The sequence below is a fragment of the Dermacentor silvarum genome, chromosome 1 (assembly GCF_013339745.2).
Source record: "Dermacentor silvarum isolate Dsil-2018 chromosome 1, BIME_Dsil_1.4, whole genome shotgun sequence".
NCBI classification, from domain to species: domain Eukaryota; kingdom Metazoa; phylum Arthropoda; class Arachnida; order Ixodida; family Ixodidae; genus Dermacentor; species Dermacentor silvarum.
Genome location: NC_051154.1, coordinates 320,724,747 through 320,751,794, shown reverse-complemented (window position 1 = coordinate 320,751,794; position 27,048 = coordinate 320,724,747). Strand labels below are relative to the sequence as shown.

Here is a 27,048-nt window from a genome sequence, read left to right as displayed (position 1 = left end):
ATGCGCTACACAATGGTGTCTCCGGTGGAACAAAGAACTTCACACCGTGTCAAGAGTGAGATGCATCTGGCAACCAGGTTTAGAGACACCATCAATGGCTTAAAGGGGCCGTCAGCCTTGATGAACCTGAAAGGTAAGTAAGAAGCATTGATGCTCTATTGTTTTTACCTAATTGTAGTAATAACTGTGTCACATGGACATGTCTCAACGAAACTGCCAGCCTTTGTTGAACTCGAATGAGTTGTGACGCTGTCACACGGCACTTCTCAAGTGTCATCAAGAGTTTCACCTTACGGACGAGTGGCACGTGCTTTAGGTTGTCACAGTGAAGCTGCACGAAAAACAAAACAAAAAAGCTATAATTTATAGTATCGTCATTGCATATATAAATTGTCTTTAACTTGACACTTGCAGCTTACCCTGATAGTTTTTGGAGAATGTTTTTGTACCAGATATTTCTTTTTCATGTTGATTTGATAATGCTGCTAGAGAGGGTGCAACTGCCACTAGAAGGCCTTCAAGATTTCGAGGGCGCTTCATGGAACTATGTGAACTTGATCCACTTCTGACTTGATGACCATTGAATCTGCCCGTATAGCAGCACCCAATTCGCCGATATGTCGAAAGACTGTCTGTTCGATGTCCTTAGAAGTGCGTGTGTGACCCTGGTATAGATTCCTGGGCAGGTATTTTGTAGCGATGTACTCTATACTAGTCTTATCATCCACCGCTCACGGCCGGCTGATGCCGTTGATAACGTGAGCGGACCGTTGCTCTGACCATTGACCAAGCACGAAAAGTCATTAGCATTGGAAAGGCATCGCTACAAAATACCGGCCCTGGCTTCACAGCTTTGCTACTTCTACGCTTTGGGCAGTACAAATAATTCACTGCTGTACATGTGTCCATAAAAAACCACGTGCCACGAGTTTTAGTGACAATTCTTTTCAACAGAAGGACTCAATGTTGGGCTAGCTGGCTTTACATTATAATTATGGTACATTAGCCCTTGTCCATTTTGTTCTTTGTGTCTGTTATTAATTAGCATTGTACTGTAACTATAATCGTCTTCAATTATCAGAAATATGTGATTAGAGACGAACTAATAATTTTCTCTGCAAATAATGCATGGCGGTGGCAGACATCGCATCATGTGTGATAAGTGCTAGAAGCCAATATTTATATTTAAATCTTCCCAATTGACTTTCCGTATGGCAATTTTAGGGGTCATGTATTAGGTTTTGGTAGGGTCATGGCAGAAGTTAAGATATGTGCGCACAGCATAGCTATTTGTTAAAAACTGTTCACCTGACAACAGTTTCACGAACAGCAGACTTGAAATTGTGAAACCATGAAAGTGCGAAACACACAGGAAAAAAAGAAAGACACAGACAGCACGAGCACTACCTTACAACTGAAGTCAAAAGGAAGCTCTCCACCCCCAGTGTACTTCAGCGCATGTGCAAAAACAACCACAATCACTGAAGTTTTGATGGTAGAGGCTGTAAACCAACATTACAAGGAGCTTTTTTTTCGAACAAGTGCCTACTGTGGACACACTCAAAAAAGCTTATAACCAGCTCAGCAAAACAATTTGTTAGTTAATGACACAGATTGTGTACTAATGACTATGCCCAGCCCTAAACATCGCTGCCTCAATTTGATTGCACAAACATTCTACACTGCCCCAAAAAAATCATCTCCACCGCACAGTTTCATAACGCAATCATTCGACACCACGCTAAAAAAGAGGCAACATGAGTTCAAGTTGCTCCTTTTTGTGTGGAAGCAAGAAAGAAGGTGTAACCAAAATATGCGAGAAAAAGCATGCATAAAAGTATCTTGTGTGTCACAGCAGTTTTCTACTTGATCAGAGGGGCACTTGTACAAAAGAATATCCGACAGAACATGTCACTTCTTTCAAGGGCTAGATAGGTAGTAATCTTGCCATCCATTGTAGCTAGTGCAAGTGTCATCCTGGAAACTTATTCTCGGATGATCACTTTTGACAATTCCATTGCTTTCGCCTCATTTAGTTCATAGCAAGTTGGATGACTCGAGCATTATTAAGTAAAGAGCCCATCAGGGTGTACTGAAGGTGATATTTCCGGAAGTGATTGTCCAAGAATATGTCCTCAGATTTCAACGGGTGCCTTGATTGCGTGAAAATATTGTGAGCAGAGTGCCCGGGAAATATTTGAAGCAGTTTTGATACATAAGAAGGCTTCATTGTGGTATGCAAAATCTTGGCCTCGTGAAAACTATCTGAAAAGACGTCCTCCTTTTTGTGCGGTAAATTATCGCAGATAATAATCTGCAAGTTAGCAGTGATGTTTATATTGCGATCTGATGCAGAAAGAAAAGGCAGATGTCAGCGTAGAATGGTAATGGAGAAATTTGTGCAATGACTCATCAAGAGGAAATAAACCAAACATTCTGAGGCGACAGCAGTTTTTATTTCAAGAAATTTAAATGGTACTTGGCTCGCAGAAAAGGTGCCTGCCATTCTGTTCTGATCATTTTCAGGAGACAGTTTGCCTAAAGCCCCTGGAAGAGAGGTGATGTTTGGAAGAAAAACCGTGGCACCCTTTATGTTTAGGTTGGAAACACGGTTCCAATCAGCATCGCTATCCTTCCTGGGAGAGTGTTTTGCCATGTGCTTGTACATTGCTCATAGTAACTGTAATAGTGAAACTTAATGGTGTATGTATACTTACCCAAGATACATCTGTTCATTCAGGTCTGGACCTTGTGAACGGATACAGCGTTGAGTATATGAACTGTGTCCTACAAGGTGTTGCAAAGCAGTTGACAGAAACAATCCTAGCAAGTTCAAACTCTGACCAGCGCTTCTATTCTGGTAATGTAACTCTTTATGTTCCCATTCATTTTATAATATTTTGATTACACAGCGTATTTACAAGATGCTTGACTTGTAGAATAAGGTGGATTCACGCAGCAAACAAAATCACCAATTGAAATCGCCTGACCATGTGTCATGGGACTTTGCATCATCAGTTTGATGCTTCTGTACCTTCTTTATAATTGTCATGGATACTCCTTAAGTGTCTTTTCACTGGATATTTTTAGTGCGTAAAAGTGCACTAGTCCTGGCTGCCAGCATTTCTTTGACATTTGGCATCACTCTCTTCATTGCCTTTGCATGCATCTGTTGCTATGGGTACAGTGTTTATAAAGCATAGCATCAGCAGCGTCGCATACTCTCAAGCTGTGGCACAGCTAAGCTTTCATTTCATGGACTTTTATTCCTCTTTCTTTCCTGCTCTCCTTCCTATCTTTCATTTCTCTTTGTCTCCTTTCTCAAGAGTAGGCAGGCGTGGTGCCCCTACTGGTGACAGTTCCCAGCCTAGCTCCTCGCTTTCTCTTTCCTGTGTCATCATCATCATCAGCCTATATTTTATGTCCACTGCAGGACGAAGGCCTCTCCCTGCGATCTGCAATTACCCCTGTCTTGCGCTAGCGTACTCCAACTTGTGCCTGTGAATTTTCTAACTTCATCATCCCACCTGGTTTTTTGCCGTCCTCGACTGCGCTTCCCTTCTCTTGTGTATATGTGTATATGTTTACAAATCAAATATTAATAATATTCCTAATCAAGTTGCCTTCCTAGTTTTCTTGCACTTGTGTGCATTCACGCTTTTCTCTTCCAGAAAGTGGCAATGGTTAGTGTATCATCACGTGTGTGTCACTCTACCTTGTTAAATATCCACTCAATCTGGACTGCCATGTTCGCTTGCACATGGAACTCCTGTAGAAAACTTTCAAAAGAATAGGACAACCTAAAATACCATCACAGTTGCTTCATTTCAGAGCCACACCGGGGTGGCACACCAGGCATGTGCACCCCCCTCCCCCATAAAAAAATCTGGTTTAGTATGGGGCCTGCTCAGATCCCCTTCCTCACCATCTCCAATCAAGTTGGAGCCCCACCCTCAAAGAAAAGAAAAGATATATGTATATATAAATTCTGGCCACGCTGCTGCTTAGCTTTAACATCCACACTAGCACTTCTGCAATCAATTACTTTCTTTTTAGTTTTTTATCTATGTTTCCGATTCTTTCTTCGCCAAAGTCAAGACATCAAATATGCAAAGGATTTTTAACTGAAATGACCCTTGTGTTTTATTATGTCCTCAGAATCAAATATTCAACTTCCTTATAACAATTTTTATCCATGTAATGCTGTTTATTTTGATCTGCTTTGAGGAATTCATCCACTTGCTAACCGAGATTTATCGGGTCACACTGATAAAAATATATTAAGTTGGGTGGCATTGTCTTTTATAGGTGCACCATCAGCACTTTCCCGAATAGATGTACGGCTGTTGTCCATCAAGCCACCTCACTGCATTACAAGGCTACCACGGTCCATTCAAGAAAGAAGCCATTGGAAGGCATCTGAATGGAGAAACTGGCTCCTTTTTTATGCTCTGCCTTGCCTTAACGACATTCTGCATCAAGAGTACTGGAGGCACCTTTCTAAGCTTTGTGAGGGTATATATATGCTGCTTCAAGAGGAACTCACCGTTCCTGAAATTGACAAAGCCGGTAAGGTTCAGAAAGAAGTGTCAGCTAGCGCAAGCATGCAAGCCAAATTTGAAGTCAAAACCCTATGCGAGCTTATGGTAATGCTTGCAGATACTGCATGCTGTACACAGACTATTAGTGCACCATTTGTACCGCAGTGAGCTGACCTGTTGAATTTTGTAGCGCTCGTATGGCCAAAAGCGTGTCCACATAGCAGGGATCCGGAAGATGAGCCTGGCAGATAAGATAAAACGTGCTAGCCACCGCTTTATTCAGAGTTAGCGGAGTGAACATGTACAGGTACCTGATGAAGTAAGCATTCTTACACATAGACAAAACGGGCATTAAAATGACACATGGTGTGCATAATGCCACATAATTTATTTTTTTCTGCAAAGTGCAAAGAAATCGAAAGGTCATTAAGGCAGCTAGTGGCCTTCTTTGTGCAAGTACACCTGTGCAAGTTCCCTTACTGTCCCATTCTGTGTTAGTATCTTAATTTCTCAAGAGTGTGACTCTGAGGTGCCAGACAGGGGTGCGTTGGTAAATGTGTACCTACTTTATTTCTGATGAACACTTTATTCTCCCTTGCACAAGACTGGCTGAATGTCTTTCCTGAATTTTGTGTGTGTCCCATGGCACACTGCGTAGATGTTTGCTTCTTCCTGGAGTCATTTTTTTGACTGCCTGAAATCAAGGGACAGGGGTGTGGAAGTCTCATAGAGGCTACAAGAAACTACCAGCGTTCTGTATATATTGTTACGCGGAGGACGAGTCAATTAGAGGAGCAACTATTTATAGGATATGTTTACAACAGCGGTTGCAGGGCTGACCGGTGTGATTCACAGCGCGAGCCCAGTTCATTCTTCCTCCTCTTTTCTCGTGTGATGGCAGCCGCGCACCTCGTTGAAACAACCAAATACAGCACGCGTGTAGCAATATTCTGCCTTTTGCAACTTATGTATGTACAGACCACCCTAGGCTTTGTTGTTCTTTGTGATAACAATGGTTTGATTCTGCTCCTATTCATTGCATTCTTTGGGATATCCTCAGCAACTGTGATCAAACTAAGCAGAGGAAGCCTCCTGCAACCAACCTATTTTCTTGGTTAATAAAACTGCCCTGCCTCATGGAAGGCAGTCTCAACATAAAAGACTTCATATGCAGAGTTGTGTTGCAGTGTGCATTCATCATATTGTAGTAGACCTTTCTTAGCCCTCGTTTGGTGACTAAAGCAAACATGTTCTCAGGATAGCTTCAGGCTGCTTGTCTAATATGCTGAAGTTATTGTGGAACTAGCTCACTTGTAAATGAAAGTTAGTTCCGTGTTTAAAATGGTTAAAATTTGTTTCGAAACACAACAAGGAAAGTCGCAAGACATTTAAGGTGGGTTTCAAATGTTGGAGCAAAAGTGATTACGTCATCGAGATAACACAGACAGATTGTCCACTTCAAGCCTCGGAGAAGAGTCTCCATCATTCTTTCGAACGTTGCTGGAGCATTGCAAGAAGCCCGAAGGGCATGACTCTGAATTGAAAAAGTTCATCAGGCGTAATAAATGCTGTCTTCTCGCAATCCTCATCAACAGCGATCTGCCAGTAGCCTGAGCGGAGGTTACTCAAAAAATATTTTGGCCTATGTAGGCAATAAAGTGCATCATCGATATGAGGCAGTGGATACATGTTCTTTTTGGTGATCTTGTTGAGATGGCAATAGAAAACACAAAATCTCCAGGTGTTGTCTTTTTTCGTGACCATGCAGGATGACTGGTGAGGCCCACGGGCTAGCGGAAGGCTCAATGATGTCGTTCTTCAGCATCTTTGCGACTTTGCTTTGAATGGTGCTGCGCTCTGCAGCAGACACACGGTAGGGGCGGTGATGGACGGGACTTGTGTTTCTGGTGTAAATCCGATGAGTGACGACGGCTGTCTGGCTGAGCGGGCGGTCATCGAAATAAAAAATATCGCGGTAACTGAACAGTATGTGCCTAAGGTCTTCAGTTGGAGCTGGAGAGAGGTCGGTAGCGATCATCTTATCGACGTCATGGTAGGATGACGAAGCCGAACTGGAGCACATGACAATAGAACTTACAGCGGCAGAAATAGCGGGCGGGAACAGAGATATGTGGCACTTGTGCATGGGGGTCAGATGAGCCACTGTCATGTTACCGGAAAGAACATGTGCAACACATCCAAAGTTCAGAACAGGAAGCCAAGTAGAATTATCTACAATAGTGACAACGGTACTTGGGAGCACCATGCCATGCTGCAGAATAATGTCGACAAGGGGAGAGATGATGTGGTTGTCATCAGGAACATGTGCTTGAGTGTTAAAAAAGTACAGTATATAGAAGCTGCATGAGGTGGCAACCGGCCGAATTCGGCAGCATACAGGGACGGGCTATGTGCATCAGAAACAAAGTTGCTGTTGGAAGGAAGGTCCAACTGCACGACACCGATAGTGCAGTCTGTTAGGGCAGAATGGGTCGAAAGAAAGTCGAGCCCCAAAATCAGGTCTTGTGGACAGTGCTCTAACACAATAAATAAGACGTACGGTGGTTTGGTGGCTGGCAATTGTTACTCGTGCTGTACACATGCCCACAACCGGTGGCATACTGTCATCGGCAACGTGTACTGTGCACGGTGCAGCAGGAATGAGGACCCTTCTGAGTCTTGCGAAGGGTGGCACTCATTACAGACATCTGCGCACCGGTGTCGACGAGGGACTTAACTGGGACTCCATCCACCTCAACGTCTAGTGTACTTCATCCACGGGTAGGCAAAGTTATCAGGATTTCGAGGCCCGGTCGTTTATGCAGCGTCACCTTCAGGAGCTGCACTGACTAGTTTACCAGTGGCACGAATGCAGGGGAAAAAAAGCGGCGGGCCTGCGGCGAACGAGACCGACGACTTAAGGGCGATGGTGACTGGCTGGTACGGAAGGTTGGTGGTATGTTGTCAGTATTCACAGTCGGAAGACTTAGAGAAACGGCGAGAATCTTGATCTGAACGGTCGGACAGGAAGCTCCACCTACAGGGGAATGACCAACGACTATGGCAATAACCAGGGATATGTCCAACACGCAAGCATTTGAAACAAATCGGCCTATCGTCCGGTGTTCTGCAGTCAGCCGGGTTACGACGGCGAGTTGGAAATGCTGAAAACTAGGATGCAGTAGTTGGGGGGGCCGTTCTTGACTAACAGTGGCATCACGAATGGGGCAGAGAGACTGGAGGCCTCAATTTGTCATGTCTTGTTTGACAATGGCCTGTATAAGCGAGACAGAGCATGCATTGTCTTGGCAATGCTGACGAGGAACGGCTGGAGACATGACTTCGAGCTTCACAACAAATTAACCGCATCAAGTTTTCGTATTCAGACAGATGAGGTTCATGTGCCTGGTCCTCACACAAAGACGTCGAAGCTGAATTTGGTAGCCTGTTAAACTACAGCGTAATATGGTGACCCTTAATCAGTTTGGAATTGTTGCACTCTTTGATGATCGCATCTACCGCGTCATAGTTCTTGCAGATAAGCAGGTTGGATGCGTCATCTGCTATTCCCTTCAACATGTGGCCAATTTTTTCCGTCTCGTTCATGTCTTTGTCAACTTTACAGCAGAGTGCGAGGACACCTTGAATATACGCCACGTAAGATTCTGTCTACGTTTCAGCATGGGTTGATAGGTCCTTCTTCACTGCCAGCTGATCGCCAAAGGGCTTTGAAAAGAGGTGTAGAAGCTTCTCCTTTCCCGCAGGGGCGTCTGCGCAAGCAGGCCTTTGGTGAGTTGCGCCACCACGTACCCGAGCACAAGAGGGTTGGACCCTCCCGCGCTTAAACGTGCGTGACTTAGCCGTGTCCGGGGAAAAGGGGAACCTGGAGGTTGCGCCGAAGCCGGGTGTTTGGACCTTAATGGCCCCCCCGGCGCAGGCAACACACCTCTTTGGCCTCGGCTTCACGTAGACAGCACCCCCGGACTGACCCACCCGGGGGAAATCGGTAGTTGCATTTTCCTGTCTCTCTCTCCAATCTTCGTCTTTCTCTCGCCTTTTCATCTTTCCTGTCTTCTACTCTCTTCTATATTACTTCCGATCTTCTTGGCAGCGAGGGTTAACCCTGTGTGAGTAGCCAGCCTAGGTTATTTCATATTCGGTTATAGTGGTGACGTACGGCTGGCGTCTGCAGGACCTGTGTACAGGCCCTGCAGCGTCCCCTTGTTGGGCTCCGTGGTGGGTGGCTGGCGTTGCTGCCGAAAAATCCATATACCTTATGGCTAGTTCCTTCCCATCACTCCCTGATCGCCGTCTGAAACGAGGGCGCACCGAAGATGTGTTCCAGTTCTTTGGACAACAAAGAGAAAACTTCCCACGATTCCATGTAATTCACTCCGAAAAAGCAGGAAACAAGTACGAACAATCTCTCCTTTTCTAGTCTCTAAATCCTTAACTGAGGCTCTTGAGCCAGGTTATAAGGCATCGAGGATGGCCAGTGGTGATCTCCTCTTGGAGCTCCATGATCAGAAACAATATGACAAGCTTCCTAAGCTAGTGTCCTTCGGGGACATCCAAGTAACTGTAACCCCACACCGCACCATGAACACCACCCGCGGCGTTGTCTCAGACGACGATTTGTTGGAACTGACTGAAGCTGAACTCTTGGAGTGCTTCAGTGAACAGAATGTTATCAATGTTAAGCGAATTAAAATGAGGCGTGACGGAAAAGAAATCCAGACTAAGCACCTGATACTTTCAACTCAAGTGTTCTGCCCGAGTCCATCGAGGCCGGGTACATCAAACTTCGTGTAAGGCCATACGTGCCAAATCCTCTGAGATATTTTAAGTGCCAGCGATTTGGGCACAGCTCACAGAACTGCCGAGGTCGGCAAACTTGTGCGAAATGCAGTGCTCACGAACACACTTCTGAATTTTGTGAAAACTCTCTCCACTGTGTAAACTGTGATGGGGAACACGCCGCATACTCGCCGTCCTGCCCATCCTGGATGATGATGATGTGTGGTGTTTTATGGCGCAAGGGCCAGTTATGGCCAAAGAGCGCCATGCTAGTGTTTGTGAGTGTGCAGTGGAGCGATGAATTCTGAGAAGTAGATGAAGCGTGGCTGTAAAAGGGCCTAAAAATAATCGCTGTAAAGTGCGTAAAATATACATGTACTAAAATCATGGCAATGACATAAGGTGTACTATGAAATGAAGAATGCATTGAGAGGTAATGACACGATATTTAAAATATTTAAGATGCAGTAATTGGCAAGAAGCACTACTGCCTAAACAGAGCCCTTGAACCACAAGGGCCTGGAGGCATGTGCTATAAAAAACTATCACAGCGGCATCCTCTGGAGAGAGGATGTGCTACGAACTAGTTGGGCTAATAACATGCAGGACCACATCGTTCAAAAAATCAACGACTGCTTTGGCATTAAAAATCGGTTCTTCGCCAAGAAACATAATGGGGTGAAGCGGGACATGATATCGGTACGCTTGAGGAAAATATTTCTTTCCCTCTCTTTCAGCTTCCCGGCACTCCACGAGGACATGGAGGACGGTCAGCCTCTCACCACATCTACCACAGGTTGGTGGTTCATCACCAGTAAGCAGAAAATTGTGGGTGCCATATGTATGTCCTATTCTTAGACGACAGAACAGGACATCAGTTCGTCGTGTTTTCAATACGGGTGGCCAGAAACCTAACTGTGGTTTTATCAAGTGAAGCTTATTATTTCTTTCAGCGTCCCACAAGCGCTGCCAGTGGTCTCGCAGTTTTCTTCGCAGAAAAGGCTTCAGATCTGCGGGAGGAATAGTAGCCGCAGGATTAATAGCTTGCGATGTAGTTGATGTGGCCAACTGGTCTGCAAGCACATTACCCTCAATGCTTCTATGGCCAGGCACCCAGCATATAGTCACATGCTGGTTAGATATATACGCTCTGCATAAACTGGAATAGAGCTCAGTAAGTACAGGATTTTTGTTTTTGCAGAGTGACATCAGAGCTTTCACCACGCTTAGGGAGTCTGTAAATATAATTGCTTTTTGAAGTTTTGATGCCCTTATATGATTCACAGCCGACAATAGTGAATAGGCCTCAGACGTAAAGATACTCGTTTCCGGGTGGAGTACACCGGTTTCCGAAAAGGATGGGCCGACGGCTGCGTAAGATACCCCGGCATGTGACTTGGAAGCATCTGTGTAAAACTGTGTACACGAGTATTTAGATTGGAGTTCTAAGAAATGCATTTTACTGTGTGCCTCTGGCGCGTGTTTAGTGACCTCTACGAAAGATATCTCACACTCTATGAGTTGCCAGTGCCACGGCGGCAACAGTTTCGCTGGAGCCATAGGACATTGTTCAAGCAGCGGAACACCCATTTCCTCACTAAGTTTCCTAACACGCAAAGAGAACGGTTTCCTCGCTGCAGGTCGCTTATGGAAGAGTGTAGCAGCGGTCATATCGTTTATGGTGGAATAAGAGGTATGTTCAATGTTTGCTTGTACTTTCAGAAAATATGTAAAACTGCTGTATGACCGCTGCAGATGAAGTGACCACTGATTTGACTCTACGTAGAGGCTCTGGATTGGACTTGTCCTGAAAGCACCGGTCGCAAGGCAGATACCCAGATGGTGAACGGGGTCTAGTATTTTTAATGCACTTGGCGTTGCGGAATTATACACTATATCTCCGTAATCGAGGCCTGAGCGGACAAGACTTTTATAGAGGTTCAGCAGACACTTTCGATCACTACCCGAAGTCGTACGCGACAGAAGCTTTAAAAGGTTCATTGTCTTCAGGCATTTTGCCCTCAGATACTTAATATGAGGAATAAATGTAAGCTTCGAATCTAAAACAATGCCTAGAAACTTATGCTCGCTGCTCACAGAGAGCGCATCTCCTTTGATTGCAATACTTAGGACTGGCGTTACGCCTCTTTTGTTAGTAAAGAGTACGCAAGTGCTCTTCTGGGGATTCACCTTAAAACCATTTTCATCTGCCCATTTGGACAATTTGTTTATTGCAAGCTGCACTTGTCGTTCGCAGATGGCAATATTGCATGACTTGAAGGCTATCTGCACATCGTCGACATAAACAGAATAAAACATAGTACGTGGGATGACTGTGTGCAGGGAACTCATTTTTACGATAAATAGTGTGCAACTTAGCACGCCCCCTTGTGGCACACCGGTCTCTTGGGTGAATGACTTAGAAAGAGCGTTACCCACTCTTACGCGGAATGTGCGATTCGATAGGTAACTTTCGATTGTGTTTAACGTGTTGCCACGGACACCCATCGCAGAGAGATCTCGGAGAATGCCGTAGCGCCATGTTGTGTCGTAAGCTTTCTCTAGGTCAAGAAACACTGAAAGACAGATCTGTTTATGTATAAATGCATCCCTGATATAAGACTCAATGCGAACAAGGTGGTCTGTTGTGGACATACCTTCCCTGAAACCACATTGTAAGGGGTCTAGTAATTTGTTATTTTCAAGGAAACAGATTAGGCGCCTGTTGATCATTTTTTCAAATAGTTTGCACAGACAGCTTGTTAGCGCTATTGGCCTGTAGCTGCTGGCTAGGGACGGGTCTTTGCCTTGTTTAAGCACGGGAATGACTATAGCTTCCTTCCACGAGGACGGGATATATCCATGCGCCCACATGACATTGAAAAGATACAGGAGTGTTTTCAGCGCTTCAGGATTCAGGTACTCAATCATTTCATACATGACACGATCACCGCCTGGCGCCGAGTTATTGCCGCAAGCGAGAGATGCTTTGAGTTCAGTTAAAGTAAATGGATAGTTGTAGGCCTCACTCGATGAACCTTTACGTTTTAGGGCCTGTCGCTCTTCGCGTTCTTTAACTCTCAGAAATGCTTGTGTGTAGTGGGACGCACTGGAGATATATTGAAAGTGTTCGCCCAGACAACCAGCCTGATCTTCCAGGCTCTCTCCTTGAGTACTTACTAAGGGGAGTGGGTGTACCTCCCGGCCTTTTAATTTATTTACTCGATTCCACACTTTCGTCTCATCCGTGTAAGAATTTATACTGGAGATGTACTTCTCCCAACTCTCCCTTTTAGCACGTCGACGTGTTCTTCTAGCCTGGGACTTTATTTGTTTGAAACTAATCAAGTTTTCGGCGGTTGGAGAGTCGCGAAGTCGTCCCCGAGCTTTGTTTTGGTTTTTCCGTGCTTGGTTACATTCTTCATTCCACCACGGGATGCGACGTTTATTCGCTAGTGCATTAGTTTGACGGATGCATTTCGTGGCAGCGTCAATTATAAAGCCTGTATTATACGCCACAGCGTCTTCTGTATTAAAGGATGCAATATCATCCGTGCTTAAATACGTAAGTTCTCGGAAACGTTCCCAGTTAGCTGTGTCAACCTTCCATCGGGGAATGTCTGGTGAGCTTATATCTTGTTTTGTTAAGTTTAATATAATAGGGAAGTGGTCGCTCCCAAAAGGGTTCTTAAGAACGGACCACTCCAGGTACGGCATTAGTGTGCTCGATACTATAGTTAAATCTATGGAGGAGTATGTATTATGCGCCACACTGTAGTATGTTGGCTCTTTCTTATTAAGTATACATGCTCCTGAGGAAAAGAGGAAGTTTTCGATTAGGCGACCTCTCGCATCGCAACGAGAGTCTCCCCACAACGAGTTATGTGGGTTTAAATCTCCGACAACTATGTATGGAGCCGGAAGTTCATCTATGTAGTTTTGAAATTCGGTTTTATTAATTTCATAACTTGGAGGGATGTATATAGAACTGATAGTGACTAGCTTGTCAAACAGCACCCCTTGGATAGCAACTGCCTCCAGGGGCGTACGAAGTTTCATTTCCCGACAGGCAACACCTCTGTCAACTATGTTAGCAACACCGCCGGATGACACAACAGTGTCATCGCGGTCTTTGCGAAAAATAGCATACTGTGTGAGGAAATTTGTTTGTGTATGTGAGGTTTGTTTCCTTAACACACAGCATCCTGGGACTAAACTTGCGGAGGAGTTCTTTAACGTCGTCAAGATTTTGGAGGAGACCTCTGACGTTCCAGTGAACTATTTGAGTGCCCATATTAAAAGGAGTGTTGTGCTGTGTGCTTAGGTGTGCAATACCTTAGACTACAGAGCCCTTCTCAGGCCCCGTTATGCGCAGTTTCTCTTCTTTTGAGCGGTCGAGAGACGCCCGCCGCTCCATAGGCGCTGGATGCGCCGCTTGGCTGGAGGTTGTGTCCATCGCCTCTCCTGAGGCGCTGGGCATCCGCTCTTGCGAGCGGTGTGTTCTTCTTGAGGGTCTCGCCTCAAGAGGTGGGACCCTAGAGGCCACCAGCCCGGAGGTCGATGGCCCCTTGTTCTGAGTTGGCGGAGCAGCGCTAGCTGCAGCCGCCGAGGGGGCGGATCGCATCGCTGGCGGCTCACTACGCGTGAGCTGGACAGCAGCCGGTGGCTGTTGTGACGCTGCCCCCTGACGCGCCACTTCAGCAAAGCTGTTCTTTGGCCGATACGACACCCGCCTTCGTGCTTCCTTGAATGATAGATTCTCTTTTACTTTAATCGTCACGATTTCTTTCTCTCTTTTCCAAGACGGGCAGGACCGCGAGTATGCGGCATGCTCCACATCGCAGTTTACACAGTGTAGAGCGTTTTCACAGGATTCGGATGGATGTTCGTGGGCACATTTGGCACAGGTGAGGCGGCCACGGCAGTTCTGAGAACTGTGGCCAAATCGTTGGCACTTAAAGCATCGCAGAGGATTTGGGATATAAGGCCTAACCCTGATCTTCATATACCCTGTCTCGATAGTATCGGGCAGGTTGCTTGAACCAAATGTGAGTACTAGGTGTTTGGTATTGATCTCTTTTCCGTCGCGCCTCATTTTAATTCTTTTGACATTGATCACATTCAGATCATTCCAACCCTCTAGAAGTTCGGCTTCAGTCAGTTCCATCAGGCCATCATCGGACACGACACCTCGAATTGTGTTCATAGTACGATGTGGGCTAACTGTCACCGGGATGTTCCCGAATCACACTAGCTTAGGCAGATTTTCATATTGCTTCTTGTCACGGAGCTCCAGAAGGAGATCACCGCTCACCATCTTAGACACTTTATAGCCTGCATCAAAGGTTTCCGTCAAGGATTTTGCAACTACGAAAGGTGACATAATTCTTGCTGTCTTTTCTGGTTTCTGGGAATGTATTACATGGTATCTCGGAAAACTTTCTTTTTGTCGTCAAAAAAACTGGAACACTTCATCGGTGCACCCCCTTTTCTGGGGGCGATCGGGTAAAGCGAGGAAGGACCAAGCCATAAAAATAATATTCATTCGGCAGGAACGCCAGCCACCCACCATGGAGCCCAACAAGGGGACGATGTAGGACCTGTAAACACAAGTCCCACAAATGCCAGCTGTACGTTCCCGCTCTAACCAAATACGTATAAGCAAGGGTGGTTATGACACACAAGGTTAACCCTCGCCGCCAGGAAAGTTAGAAGTAAATGGAAGAGAAAAGAAGACAGGAAAGATTAAAAGTGAGGGAGAAAGACGAAGATTGAAGAGAAGGACAGGAAAAGGCGACTACCGATTTCCTCTGGGTGGTTCAGTACAGGGGTGCCGTCTACGTGAAGCGGAGGCCAAAGAGGTGTGTTGCCTCAGCCGAGGGGCCATGAAGGTCCGAGCACCCGGCATCGGCTCAACCCCCAGGATCCTCTTTTCCCCGGACACGGCTAAGCCACGCACGGCTACATGCGGTAGGGTCCAACCCTCCTGTGCTCGGGTACGTGGTGGCGCAACTCACCAAACGCCTGCTGACGCAGACGCCCCTGCGGGGGCCCATCCTGGAAAAAGGAGAAGGAAATTGTCACAATTAAAGTAAAACAAAACATTTCGTTCAAAGAGGCACGTCGGCAGGTGTCCTTCCTGCCAAAAACCTGCTTTGCCGAAGTGGTGCGTGAGGGGGCGGCGCCACAACGGCTTTCGGCGGCTGTCTGGCACACGCGTAGTGAGCCAGCGGTGACGCCATCCGCCCCCTCGGCGGCTGTAGCTAGTGCTGCTTCGCCATCTCAGAAGAAGGGGCCATCGACCTCCGGGCTGGTGGCCTCAAGGGTCTCGTCTCTTGCGACGAGGCCTTCAACGCGAACAAACCGCTCTCAAGAGCGGGTGTCCAGCGCGCCGCAAGAGCCGATGGACACATCTTCTAGCCAGACGGCGCAGCCAGCGCCTAAGGAGCGGCGAGAATCTCTCGACCGCTCCAAAAAACAGAAACCCCGCATTACAGGGCCTCTAAAGGGTTCTGTAAGCTAACTTTCTTTTCTTGAACACACAGCACAAAACTCTTTTTAATATGGGCACTCAAATAATTCATTGGAACGTCAGAGGTCTCCTTCAAAATCTCGACGACGTTAAAGAACTCCTCCGCAAGTTTAGTCCCAGGGTGCTGTGTGTTCAAGAAACACACCTCAAACATACAGAAATTTCCTTAGACAATATGCTATTTTTCGCAAAGACCGCGAGGACACTGTTGTGTCATCCGGTGGTGTAGCTATCATAGTAGACAGAGGTGTTGCCTGCCGGGAAATAAAACTTCGTACGCCCCTAGAGGCAGTTGCTGTCCAAGGGGTGCTGTTTGACAAGCTAATCACTATCAGCTCTATATACATCCCTCCCAGTTATCACCTTAATAAAACCGAATTTCAAAACTACATAGATGAACTTCCGGCTCCATACATAGTTGTCGGAGATTTGAACGCACACAACACACTGTGCGGAGACTCGTTGCGATGCGAGAGGTCGCCTAATCGAAAATTTTCTCTTTTCCTCAGGAGCATGTATACTCAATAAGAAAGAGCCAACGTACTACAGCGTGGCGCATAATACATACTCCTCCATAGATTTAAGTATCACGTCGAGTACACTAATGCCGTACCTGGAGTGGTCCGTTATCAAGAACTCTTTTGGGAGCGACCTCTTCCCACTTATATTAAACTTAACAAAACAAGATGGATGCTCGGCACACATTCCCCGATGGAAGGTGGAGACAGCTAACTGGGAACGTTTCCGAGAACTTACATATTTAGGCACGGACGATATTGCCTCCTTTAATATAGAAGACGCTGTGGCATATATAACAGGCTTTATAATTGATGCTGCCACGAAATGCATCCGTCAAACTAATGGACTAGCGAATGAACGTCGCATCCCGTGGTGGAATGAAGAATGTAAACAAGCACGGAAAAACCAAAACAAAGCTTCGGGACGACTTCGCGACTCTCCAACCGCCGAAAACTTGATTAGTTTAGTCCCAGGCTAGAAGAACACGTCGACGTGCTAAAAGGGAGAGTTGGGAGAAGTACATCTCCAGTATAAATTCTTACACGGATGAGACGAAAGTGTGGAATCGAGTTAATAAATTAAAAGGCCGGGAGGTACACCCACTCCCCTTAGTAAGTACTCAAGGAGAGAGCCGGGAAGATCAGGCTGGTTGTCGGGGCGAACACTTTGGATATATCTCCAGTGCGTCCCACTACACACAAGCATTTCTGAGAGTCAAAGAACGCGAAGAGCGAGAGCCCCTAAAACGTAAAGGTTCATCGAGTGAGGTCTACAACTATTCATTTACTTTAACTGAACTGAAAGCATCCCATGCTTGCTGCAATAACTCTGCGCCAGGCGGTGATCGTCTCATATATGAAATGATTAAGCACCTGAATCCTGAAGCGCTCAAAACACTCCTGTATCTTTTCAATGTCATGTGGGCGCATGGATATATCCCGTCCTCGTGGAAGGAAGCTATAGTCATTCCCGTGCTTAAACAAGGCAAAGACCCATCCCTAGCCAGCAACTACAGGCCAATAGCGCTAACAAGCTGTCTGTGCAAACTATTTGAAAAAATGATCAACAGGCGCCTAATATGTTTCCTTGAAAATAACAAACTACTAGACCCCTTCCAATGTGGTTTCAGGGAAGGTATGTCCACAACAGACCACCTTGTTCGCATTGAGTCTTATATCAGGGATGCATTTATACATAAACAGTTCCGTCTTTCAGTGTTTCTTGACCTAGAGAAAGCTTACCACACAAGGCGCTACGGCATTCTTCGAGATCTTTCGGCGATGGGTGTCCGTGACAACAAGTTAAACGCAATTGAATATTAACTATCTAATCGCACATTCCGCGTAAGAGTAGGTAACGTTTTGTCTAAGTCATTTACCCAAGAGACCGGTGCGCCACAGGGAGGCGTGCTTAGTTGCACACTATTGTAAAAATGAATTCCCTGCACACAGTCATTCCACGGACAATGTTTTACTCCGTTTATGTCGATGATGTGCAAATTGCCTTCAAGTCATGCAATATTGTCATCTGCGAACGACAAGTGCAGCTTGTAATAAACAAATAGTCCAAATGGGCAGATGAGAACGGTTTTAAAGTAAACGCCCAGAAGAGCACTTGCGTACTCTTTACAAACAAGAGAGGCATAACGCCTGTCCCCAGTATACAAATCAAAGGAGATGCACTCTCTGTCAGCAGCGAGCATCAGTTTCTAGGCATTATTTTGGATTCCAAGCTTACATTTATTCCTCATATTAAGTATCTTAAGGCCAAATGCCTGAAGACAATGAACCTTTTAAAGCTTCTGTCGCGTACGACTTGGGGTAGTGATCGAAAGTGTCTGCTTAACCTGTATAAAAGTCTTGTCCTCTCACGCCTTGATTACGGGTCTATAATTTATAATTCTGCAACGCCAAGTGCATTAAAAATACTAGACCCTGTTCACCACTTAGGTATCCGTCTCACGACTGGTACTTTCAGGACAAGTCCGATCCAGAGCCTCTACGTAGAGTCGAATCAGTGGTCACTTCATGTGCAGCGGTCATACAGCAGTTTTACATATTTTCTGAAAGTGCAAGCAAATATTGAACATCCGTCTTATTCAACAATAAACGATGTGACCGCTGCCACACTATTCCACAATCGACCTGCAGCGAGAAAGCCGTTCTCTTTGCGTGTGAGGAATCTTAGTGAGGAAATGGGTGTTCCGCTGCTTGATCATCGTCCTATGGCCCCAGTGAAACTGTTACCTCCGTGGCAGTGGCAGCTCATAGATTGTGACACATCATTTATAGAAGTCACGAAACACGCACCAGAGGCACACATTAAAATGCATTTCCTAGAACTTCAGTCCAAGTACTCGTGCACAGAGTATTACACAAATGCTTCTAAGTCCCACGCCGGGGTTTCTTATGCAGCCGTCTGCCCATCCTTCTCGGAATCCTGGTGTACTCCACCCGGAAACAAGTATCTTTACGGCTGAGTCCTATGCACTTTTATCAGCTGTAAAGCATATAAAGAAATGAAAACTTCAAAAGACTATCATATATACAGACTCTCAAAGTGTCGTGAAAGCCTTGATGTCATTCTGCAAACTAAGAAATCCTGTACTCAATGAGCTCTATTCTGTTCTTTTTAGAGCTTACGCAACTAACCAGCATGTCATTATATGCTGGGTGCCTGGGCATAGAGGCATCGAGGGCAATGTTCTTGCCGACCAAATGGCCACATCAGTGACATCCCCCGCTATTAACTCTACAGCTGCTGTTTCTGCAACAGATTTGAAACCTTTCTTGCGAAAGAAACTGCGAAGCCACTGGCAACGCTTGTGGGACACACAAACAAGTAATAAGTTTCATTTGATTAAGCCAGTTAGGTTACTGGCCCCCCATAACTAAAACACGACGAACTGATGTCCTGTTCTGTCGTCTAAGAATAGGACATACATATGGCACCCACAATTTTTTTGCTTATTGGTGATGAACCACCAACCTGTGGTAGATGTGGTGAGAGGCTGACCGTCCTCCATGTCCTGGTGGAGTGTAGGGAAGCCGAAGCCGAGAGAAGGAAACATTTTCCGGTAGCATACCGCTACAATATCCCTCTGCATCCCATGCTGTTTATTGGCGAAGAACCGCTTTTTAATGCCAAAGCAGTCCTCGATTTTTTTAATGTTGTTGTGATACATGTTATTAGCCCAATAAGTTCGTAGCACATCCTCTCTCCAGAGGATGTTGCTGTGATAATTTTTTATAGCACATGCCTCCATTCCCTTGTGGTTCAAGGGCTCTGTTTACGTAGTAGTGCTTCTTGCCAATTACTGCATGTTAAATATTTTAAATATATTATTCTTCTTTCTCATTGCATTCCTCATTTCATAGTACACATCATTAGTCATTGCCATGATTTTAGTACATATATATTTTACGCATTTTACAGCGATAATATTAGGCCCCTTTACAGCCACGTTTCATCTACTTCTCAGAATTCATTGCTCGACGGCACATTCACAAACACTGGCATGGCGCTCTTTGGCCATAATTGGCCCTTGCGCCAAAAAACACCACACATCATCATCAGAAGCTTCTCCTTGCAGACATCCCAGCTGGTTATATCATGTTTGTGGTTGTCCTGCCATGATAGCACTGTGTCTCGGAGGTGGAATATCACATTCGCTAGCATTAGCGTTGCGTCCCACCGACTATTTTCGCTTACGCGCTCATAGCAGGAAATCCAGTCTTCAATGTCCGTACCATCGATGCATTGAAGCTCCCTGGTTCCTGCGGCTGGGACAACATGACAGAGGTCAGTCTGTGGCACCCGAGGAGGGGGAGGTCGGTCCTTGTGGCGCATTGGCCATTGGTCATCGTGTCAGGGCTCACGCGGCGACCGCTACGGAGCTCCGTGTTGGTATGTCGGAGCTAACACGAGAAAGATCCAGCCCTGACAGCGTTGAGTTTTCGAACTGATTTTTTATTCTCGCTCTGCACCTGCCGCGCGTTCGAATGCCAACTTCGTCTTCCTTGACGGGCGCCGCATGCTGAGGCGCTACAGGGCTCCCCCCCGTAGAGCGTGAGCCATAGGAGTCGCCCAGTGAACGTGCTTGGATGTGGGAGTCCAGACTTGAGATGGAAGCTCCGCGGACGCGAGAGCGGCAATGTATGCAGGTTTTAGTCGATCGGCAGCCACGACGTCTTCACGGCCGTTGATGTCCAGCGTGAACGTTTTAGGTGTACGATGGAGGACGCGAAATGGGCCATCATAGGCCGGTGTGAGTGGTGGCCGTATTTGGTCACGCCGAACGAAAACGTGACTGCAGTCATGCAGATCCTGGCTGACGAAGACAGATTGGGGGTGTCGGTCGGCAGGAATTACAGGAGCAAGGTCGTGAAACGTGGTGCGCAGCTCTCGAATGTACGTAGCGGCATCATGAGTGGAAGGGGGCGACGAGGCTCAAAAAATTCACCTGGAAGACGCAGAGACACGCCATAGACTAGTTCAGCTGACGAGCAGCCGAGATCCGTCTTCAATGCTGATCGGATGCCCAGAAGTACGAAGGGGAGGTGATCAAGCCAACGTTCTCTTGGCTGGTGAGCAGTGAGGGCAGCTTTCAGTTGTCGATGAAGCCGTTCGACCATGCCATTGGCGGAAGGATGGTAGGCAGTCGTGTGGATGTGTCGAATGCCCAAGATATTGGCAAGTGCGGTGAAAAGGGCCGATTGAAATTGACGACCGCGATCAGTGGTGACGACAGAAGGGCATCCAAAGCGTGATACCCAGCCGTTTGTGAAAGCCTTGGCCACTGTCGGTGCTGTAATGTCGGAAACGGGAAACGCTTCCGGCCATCTGGTGAAGCGATCCACACATGTCAGTAGGTAACAGGCCCCTTGTGATGGTGGAAGAGGGCCGACGATGTCGAGATGGACGTGGGAAAACCTTGCGTCGGGAGGCCGAAAGGGGGATGGTGCAGTGACCGTGTGACGGTGAATTTTAACACGCTGGCACTGAAGGCAGGTTCGCGCCCAGCGTCGGACGTCAGCATTGATACTTGGCCAAAGGAAATGAGATGTGACTAGCTTCTGGGTCGCACGAATACCCGGATGGCTCATGTTGTGCAATTGATCAAAAATTGCACGACGAAACGCTTTAGGCACGAAGGGCCGAGGAACACCAGTAGACGTTTCGCACGTTATTAATGAGGTAGAAAATGGAAGTAGGCACTCCGTGAAAGATAGAGACGTGGATGAAGAGCGAAGACTATGCAGCTCAGGATCGTTGCTCTGGGCAGCTGCTAGCTCTTCCATGTCTAGTGGTGGCTGGGTCGACAAGGCATCGATGCGTGAGAGTGCATCAGCGGCGGCATTTTCCGACCCGTGTACGTGTCTGAGATCCACGGTGAATTCGGAGATAAAGCATAGTTGACGGATCTCCCTTGCAGTGTAATTGCTGTGATTGCGATGGAAGGCAAACGTCAGGGGCTTGTGGTCTGTAACGACGTAAAAGTCCCGGCCCTCCAGTAAATGGCGGAAATGCTTGATGGCGAGGTACACAGCAAGGAGTTCTCGGGCAAACGTACTGTATTTTACTTCCGGTGGTTTGAGTTTTTGCGAGAAGAATCCAAGGGGCTGCCAACCTGATGCGTGCTGCTCGAGAACAGCGCCAACTGCTACACTCGATGCATCGGTGATGAGACGAATTGGGGCATCAGGAACGGGATGTATGAGTATGGTGGCGTCTGCCAGAGCCTTTTTGGCGGTGGCGAAGGCAGATGCGGCGTCGTCGGTCCATTCCAGTGGTGCAGCCGGGTCTTTTTTTATAGCTAATAGGTCGGTTAAGGGTTTTAGGAAAGTGGCACACTTAGGAAGAAAGCGGCGATGGAAGTTTAGTAGGCCCAGGAATTCTCGGAGTCGTTTCATTGATGTCGGGGGTGGAAAGTCTTGGATAGCCTTCACTTTGCTGGCGAGCGGTTGTATACCCTGTGGAGTGACAAGGTGGCCTAAGAACTCGATTGTAGCGACGCCGAAGACGCACTTATTGGGATTTATGACGAGGCCGTAATCATCCAGACGGTGAAACAGGGTGCGCAGGTGGTATTCATGCTCAGGGCCCGATGAGCTTGCTACCAGGAGGTCATCAAGGTAGGCAAATACGAAATCGAGACCTCGCGTGACCTCGTTGATAGTGCGCTGAAAAGTCTGTGCTGTGTTGCGCAGTCCAAAAGGCATCCTTACATATTCGAACAAGCCAAATGGGGTGATGATGGCCGTCTTCGGAATGTCAGCGGGTTCTACAGGAATCTGATGGTAAGCCTTCACTAAGTCAATCTTAGAGAAGATCGTGCACCCAGCCAAATTTGATGTGAAATCCTGTATGTGAGGAAGTGGGCAGCGGTCTGGTAAGGTGTGGGCATTGAGAGCGCGGTAATCCCCACATGGTCTCCAGTCGCCAGGATCTTTCTTCGGGACCATGTGGAGTGGCGATGCCCAGTTGCTGGAGGAAGGCCGCACAATGCCAAGTTCAAGCATGTGCTCAAACTCACGGCGGGCGATGGTGAGGCGTTCACCAGAAAGTCGACGAGGCCGTGTAAAAACGGGAGGTCCAGTGGTCACAATGTGGTGAGTGACGGAATGCTTCACCGGTGACTCTCTGGTGTGCGGCTTCGTGAGGTTGGGGAAGTCAGCGAGAATTTGCGCATACGGCGAAGCAGGTGTGAGAGTTCGAAGGCTCGTTGACGAGGAAGTGCAGGGTATACCGTTGATGGATAGGCGCGTGTTGAGATCGATGAGGCGATGAGCATGCATGTCCACAGCAAGGTTGAAAAAACTGAGGAAGTCAGCTCCAAGAACAGCCTGCGAGACGTCAACGAGGATGAAAATCCAGCGGAACGTACGGCGTAGTCCAAAGTCAAGTGTAAGAGAGCGTTGGCCGTATGTGGGAATGGCGGAGTTGTTGATCGCTTGGAGTGGGCAGGTCTGTTCGTTGCGACGGCGATCTGCACAGGAGGCCGGTATGACGCTAACCTGGGCTCCTGTGTCGACGAGGAAGCAAGCGCCAGTGATCTTATCGGAAACATGGAAAAAGCGGCATGACGTTCTACCAGGACCACTCGCCGCCGTCAGTGGCCGGTCGTCGCATTTCCCGACCAGGAGCACGGGCGAGTGCACTTGCGTGCAGAGGCCCCAAATCGGCGGTGGTACCAGCACATGGTCGAGGACGAGTCGTCCCATGGCGCGTCGGTTGTCTGAAGTCCCGGAGAGCGTGGAGACGTCGAGAAGCGACTGTGGAACTGGAACCTGGATGCCGATCGGCGATGCGCAGGTACGCAGTCATCGAGACGTCTGACAATGGCGTCCAAACGGTTGTCGATGCTCGCGAGCGCGGGGTCTGCAGCGGTGGCCGGTGGCGACGTGGTCATGGCGTTGAGGCTATGTGCCCGCGAGTAGTCTGCCACTCGATCAGCCATTTCAGCGAGCGTGTCTACTGGGACATCTCCTGCAGCGACGAGGACCGGGACCATGCTCTGCGGTAAGCGCTGAAGGAACAACTCACGCAAAAGCTTCTCCTCTTGAGGGGCGGAGGTCCCGCCAATGAGCTGGCGCATGTGTCGCAGGAGCTGGGATGGGCGACGGTCACCGAGCTCTGTGGCCGTGATGAGCTGTTGGAGTCTGCTGTGTTCAGACTCGGACTTGCGGGAAATGATAGCTTCCTTCAACGTGTCGTAGGGATGGCTCGGGTGCGGCGAAGCTAAAATATCTGTGAAGTCTTCGGCTACGTCCGGAGGTAAGGAGGACACCAGATGCCAGTACCTGGTCTGTTGGCTGGTGATTTGCCGTAGACGGAAGTACGCCTCGACCTGCAGTAACCATGTGTAGGGGTTGTTTGGCCAAAATGGTGGCAGGTTGACGTGTTGGATCGCAGCCACCGCAGCACTGTTAGGTCTGGCGTCTTCTTGGGCGTCAGGACCGGTAGGCTGGGTGGAAGAGCCGGCGGGATCCATGCGGGATGGTTGGGGTTGCGTGTTCATTATCGGGTCACCATTAACTGTCGGAGCTAACACGAGAAAGATCCAGCCCTGACAGCGTTGAGTTTTCGAACTGATTTTTTTATTCTCGCTCTGCACCTGCCGCGCGTTCGAATGCCAACTTCGTCTTCCTTGACGGGCGCCGCATGCTGAGGCGCTACAGGTACATTGGTACCCCGCACCTCCACCAAAATGTTGTGCGGCGGAAACAAGCACAAATGTCGTTTATGGAAGGCGAATGCTGAAGGCACCAGCTGACGCTAGAACATTGCAGCAGAAGCACCAGCAGCAAGAACACAACTTCGTCATCGTCTCTTGCCTGCTTGTCCTGTTCTGCATTGCGACAATATGTTAAAGGAAATTCTTTTAATATAAATGAAGTGTCAGCATACCTAAGAACTTTTTAAGACTGTCTGTGTGCACAAAAGTTGAAAACTTGCACTGCCAGCGCATGATAAAGTATGACACAGGATGGAAGCCATGCAAGAACTGGTGCCAGTAATGCCATTGTAAAAACATTTCGTTAAAGGTGATAACAGTGAACGCAAGGTTCTAAGGAGCTTATAAGATCATTGGCAGACATGTATCAGCTGAATTCTGTAACGAAATTGCTCTACTCTTGCGCGTACAGTCCTTGACTGGTACAAAATAAGCATATGTGTACAAAGCGTCAGCATCACCTCAGATTGTGCTGCCGACCAAAAAAGTTTACGGACCAATGGATCTGACAAAAAGCTGAATATCTCCGAAGCCTCAAAACGCAGCCTGGTATTCCCATTTTCAGCCTCTGCTGGTATGTGCATTGAACATTGTGATGTACGATTTTACTTGATACTTTTAGAGGCTGCTCGGATATTTAGCGTTTTCCGAGATCCCGTGGTCCTTAATTGTTTTGGTCGATAGTACATTAAATATCGTAGTCACACGTAAGAGTAATGAAATCACTAGAATCTTTGATGAAAGGATTTACCTTTAGGGTGCTGTCCCTTTGCATCTTGATCATGAAAGTGATGTGTGAAGCAAAACTTACAAACTTGTGTTTAGCTAGCCTAACCAGCTCAGGCCACTTGCACATTGCCCCTGCTTTCCTCCTATTTGTAGCACTTGTCCTAACTGCGATGAAGTATTCTGTGATGACAGGGGGAAAAGCTATTATTGTAGACACTAAAAATCGCAAAACCACTGACCTTGTTAGCATATTGAATCTCGGGTCATTGCCCCCTAAAAATGCACAATAGTTGTTATGGTGTCTTCATGTTATAGAGCTTTATCATGAGCATTCTGAACCTATTTTTGATGTGCTTGTATATGTTCACACAGCTAACTCTGAGTAGAACCTCGTCTTGTCTGTTGTGCTTATATTTGTTGTTTCACCTATTTATTTTCCCTTAGAAGCCATGCACCTGCTAGCCCCGCAATGCAGAGCAAATTTCTGTTTAATGCTGAAAGTTCTTGTTGGCTGCCACAAAGCGCTCCGCTGTGGTTGCGTGTGGCGAGACTGTCGAGGCTACATGTTAAAATTTGTGAAAGCACTGTATTCCTTCTAAACATAACACAGTTTTCTATGCACAAACCCTGTATGCATGTTTTCATGTCGGGCAGCATGAGAATACATGTGTATGGCTTGATGCATTCTTTATCTGAAAATATTTAAAACAAACATATTAAGGCATGCCCGGTTCTGAAAACTATTTTACTTTTCAGAGTCTCTTCTGAAGAACTTCGTGTCAAGGTGTGAAGCATTATATGGTATGGAATTCATGACGTATAATGTCCATGCACTCCTCCACCTTGGAAACTGTGCTCGTTCCCTTGGGCCCCTTTGGGAACATTCTGTCTTTGTTTTTGAAGGGGGCAATGGCACCATTCTGCAGCAGATTTCTGCAGTTAAGGGCCTTCCGGACCAAATTGTAGAACGTGTCATCATGTTCCAGCAGCTACAGCGTGTGCTTGCAAGTCCACTTCTATCTTCTGAATAAAAAAGGTTGGGCAATGGCTTCCTTGGATATGCACCTGTAAAAAACTTTTTGGGTGTGGATGGCCTATCGCTGTTGGGCATAGGCAAGAACACAGTGCTAAGTGCCGAAGAGCAGGATGCCGTGTATGGTCGGTGTGGAGTGGCTGCGCCCACTGCTGTGGAATATGAGCGGTTTGTGCAAAAGAAGCAAGTTTTCCACAGCACTGGATTCGGAAGACCTTCAAAATCTGATACAACCTTTGTGCGGACAGATGCTGGGTACTATGCACGAATTGAGAGGATACTTATGCTTCAAGAGACAGGCTGTTGCGTTGTCATCTGCAGACCCGTAATTATAGCAGATGTTCGTGCCATTCCTCCTTACATAAAAGAGTGTTTTCTTTCGTGTGATGGAACGCGTGACGCGTTCCTGCCTGATGACATTTTGAAAGCTGTTTGGGCATAGATTTTGTGCAAGAAGATAAGATGTTCATTTGTGACCTCCCAAACAAGATTGAAAGGGATTAAAGGGACACTAAAGAGAAAAATTTGCTTAGCTGTTCCGCATTACCAAAGCAAATTGTCTAAAGCTACGGCGGATTGTAAGATCCATAAGGGGAACACTCTACTGCAACTGCATTCCGCAAATCTCTTCGCTGTTTTCAGAATAACGTACCGAAACACG

At 47.1% G+C, this 27,048-nt stretch overlaps 1 protein-coding gene across 1 annotated transcript; it reads left to right on the top strand.

Annotated features, from left to right (window-relative positions):
* Positions 1 to 26,385, top strand: LOC125943205 (uncharacterized). The gene is made up of 4 exons (XM_049661839.1): positions 1 to 133; positions 2,741 to 2,860; positions 4,309 to 4,569; positions 26,111 to 26,385. Exons 1-4 carry the CDS (start codon positions 1 to 3, stop codon positions 26,383 to 26,385), a joined length of 789 nt encoding a protein of 262 aa, XP_049517796.1.
* Positions 26,386 to 27,048: the final 663 nt, after the last annotated feature.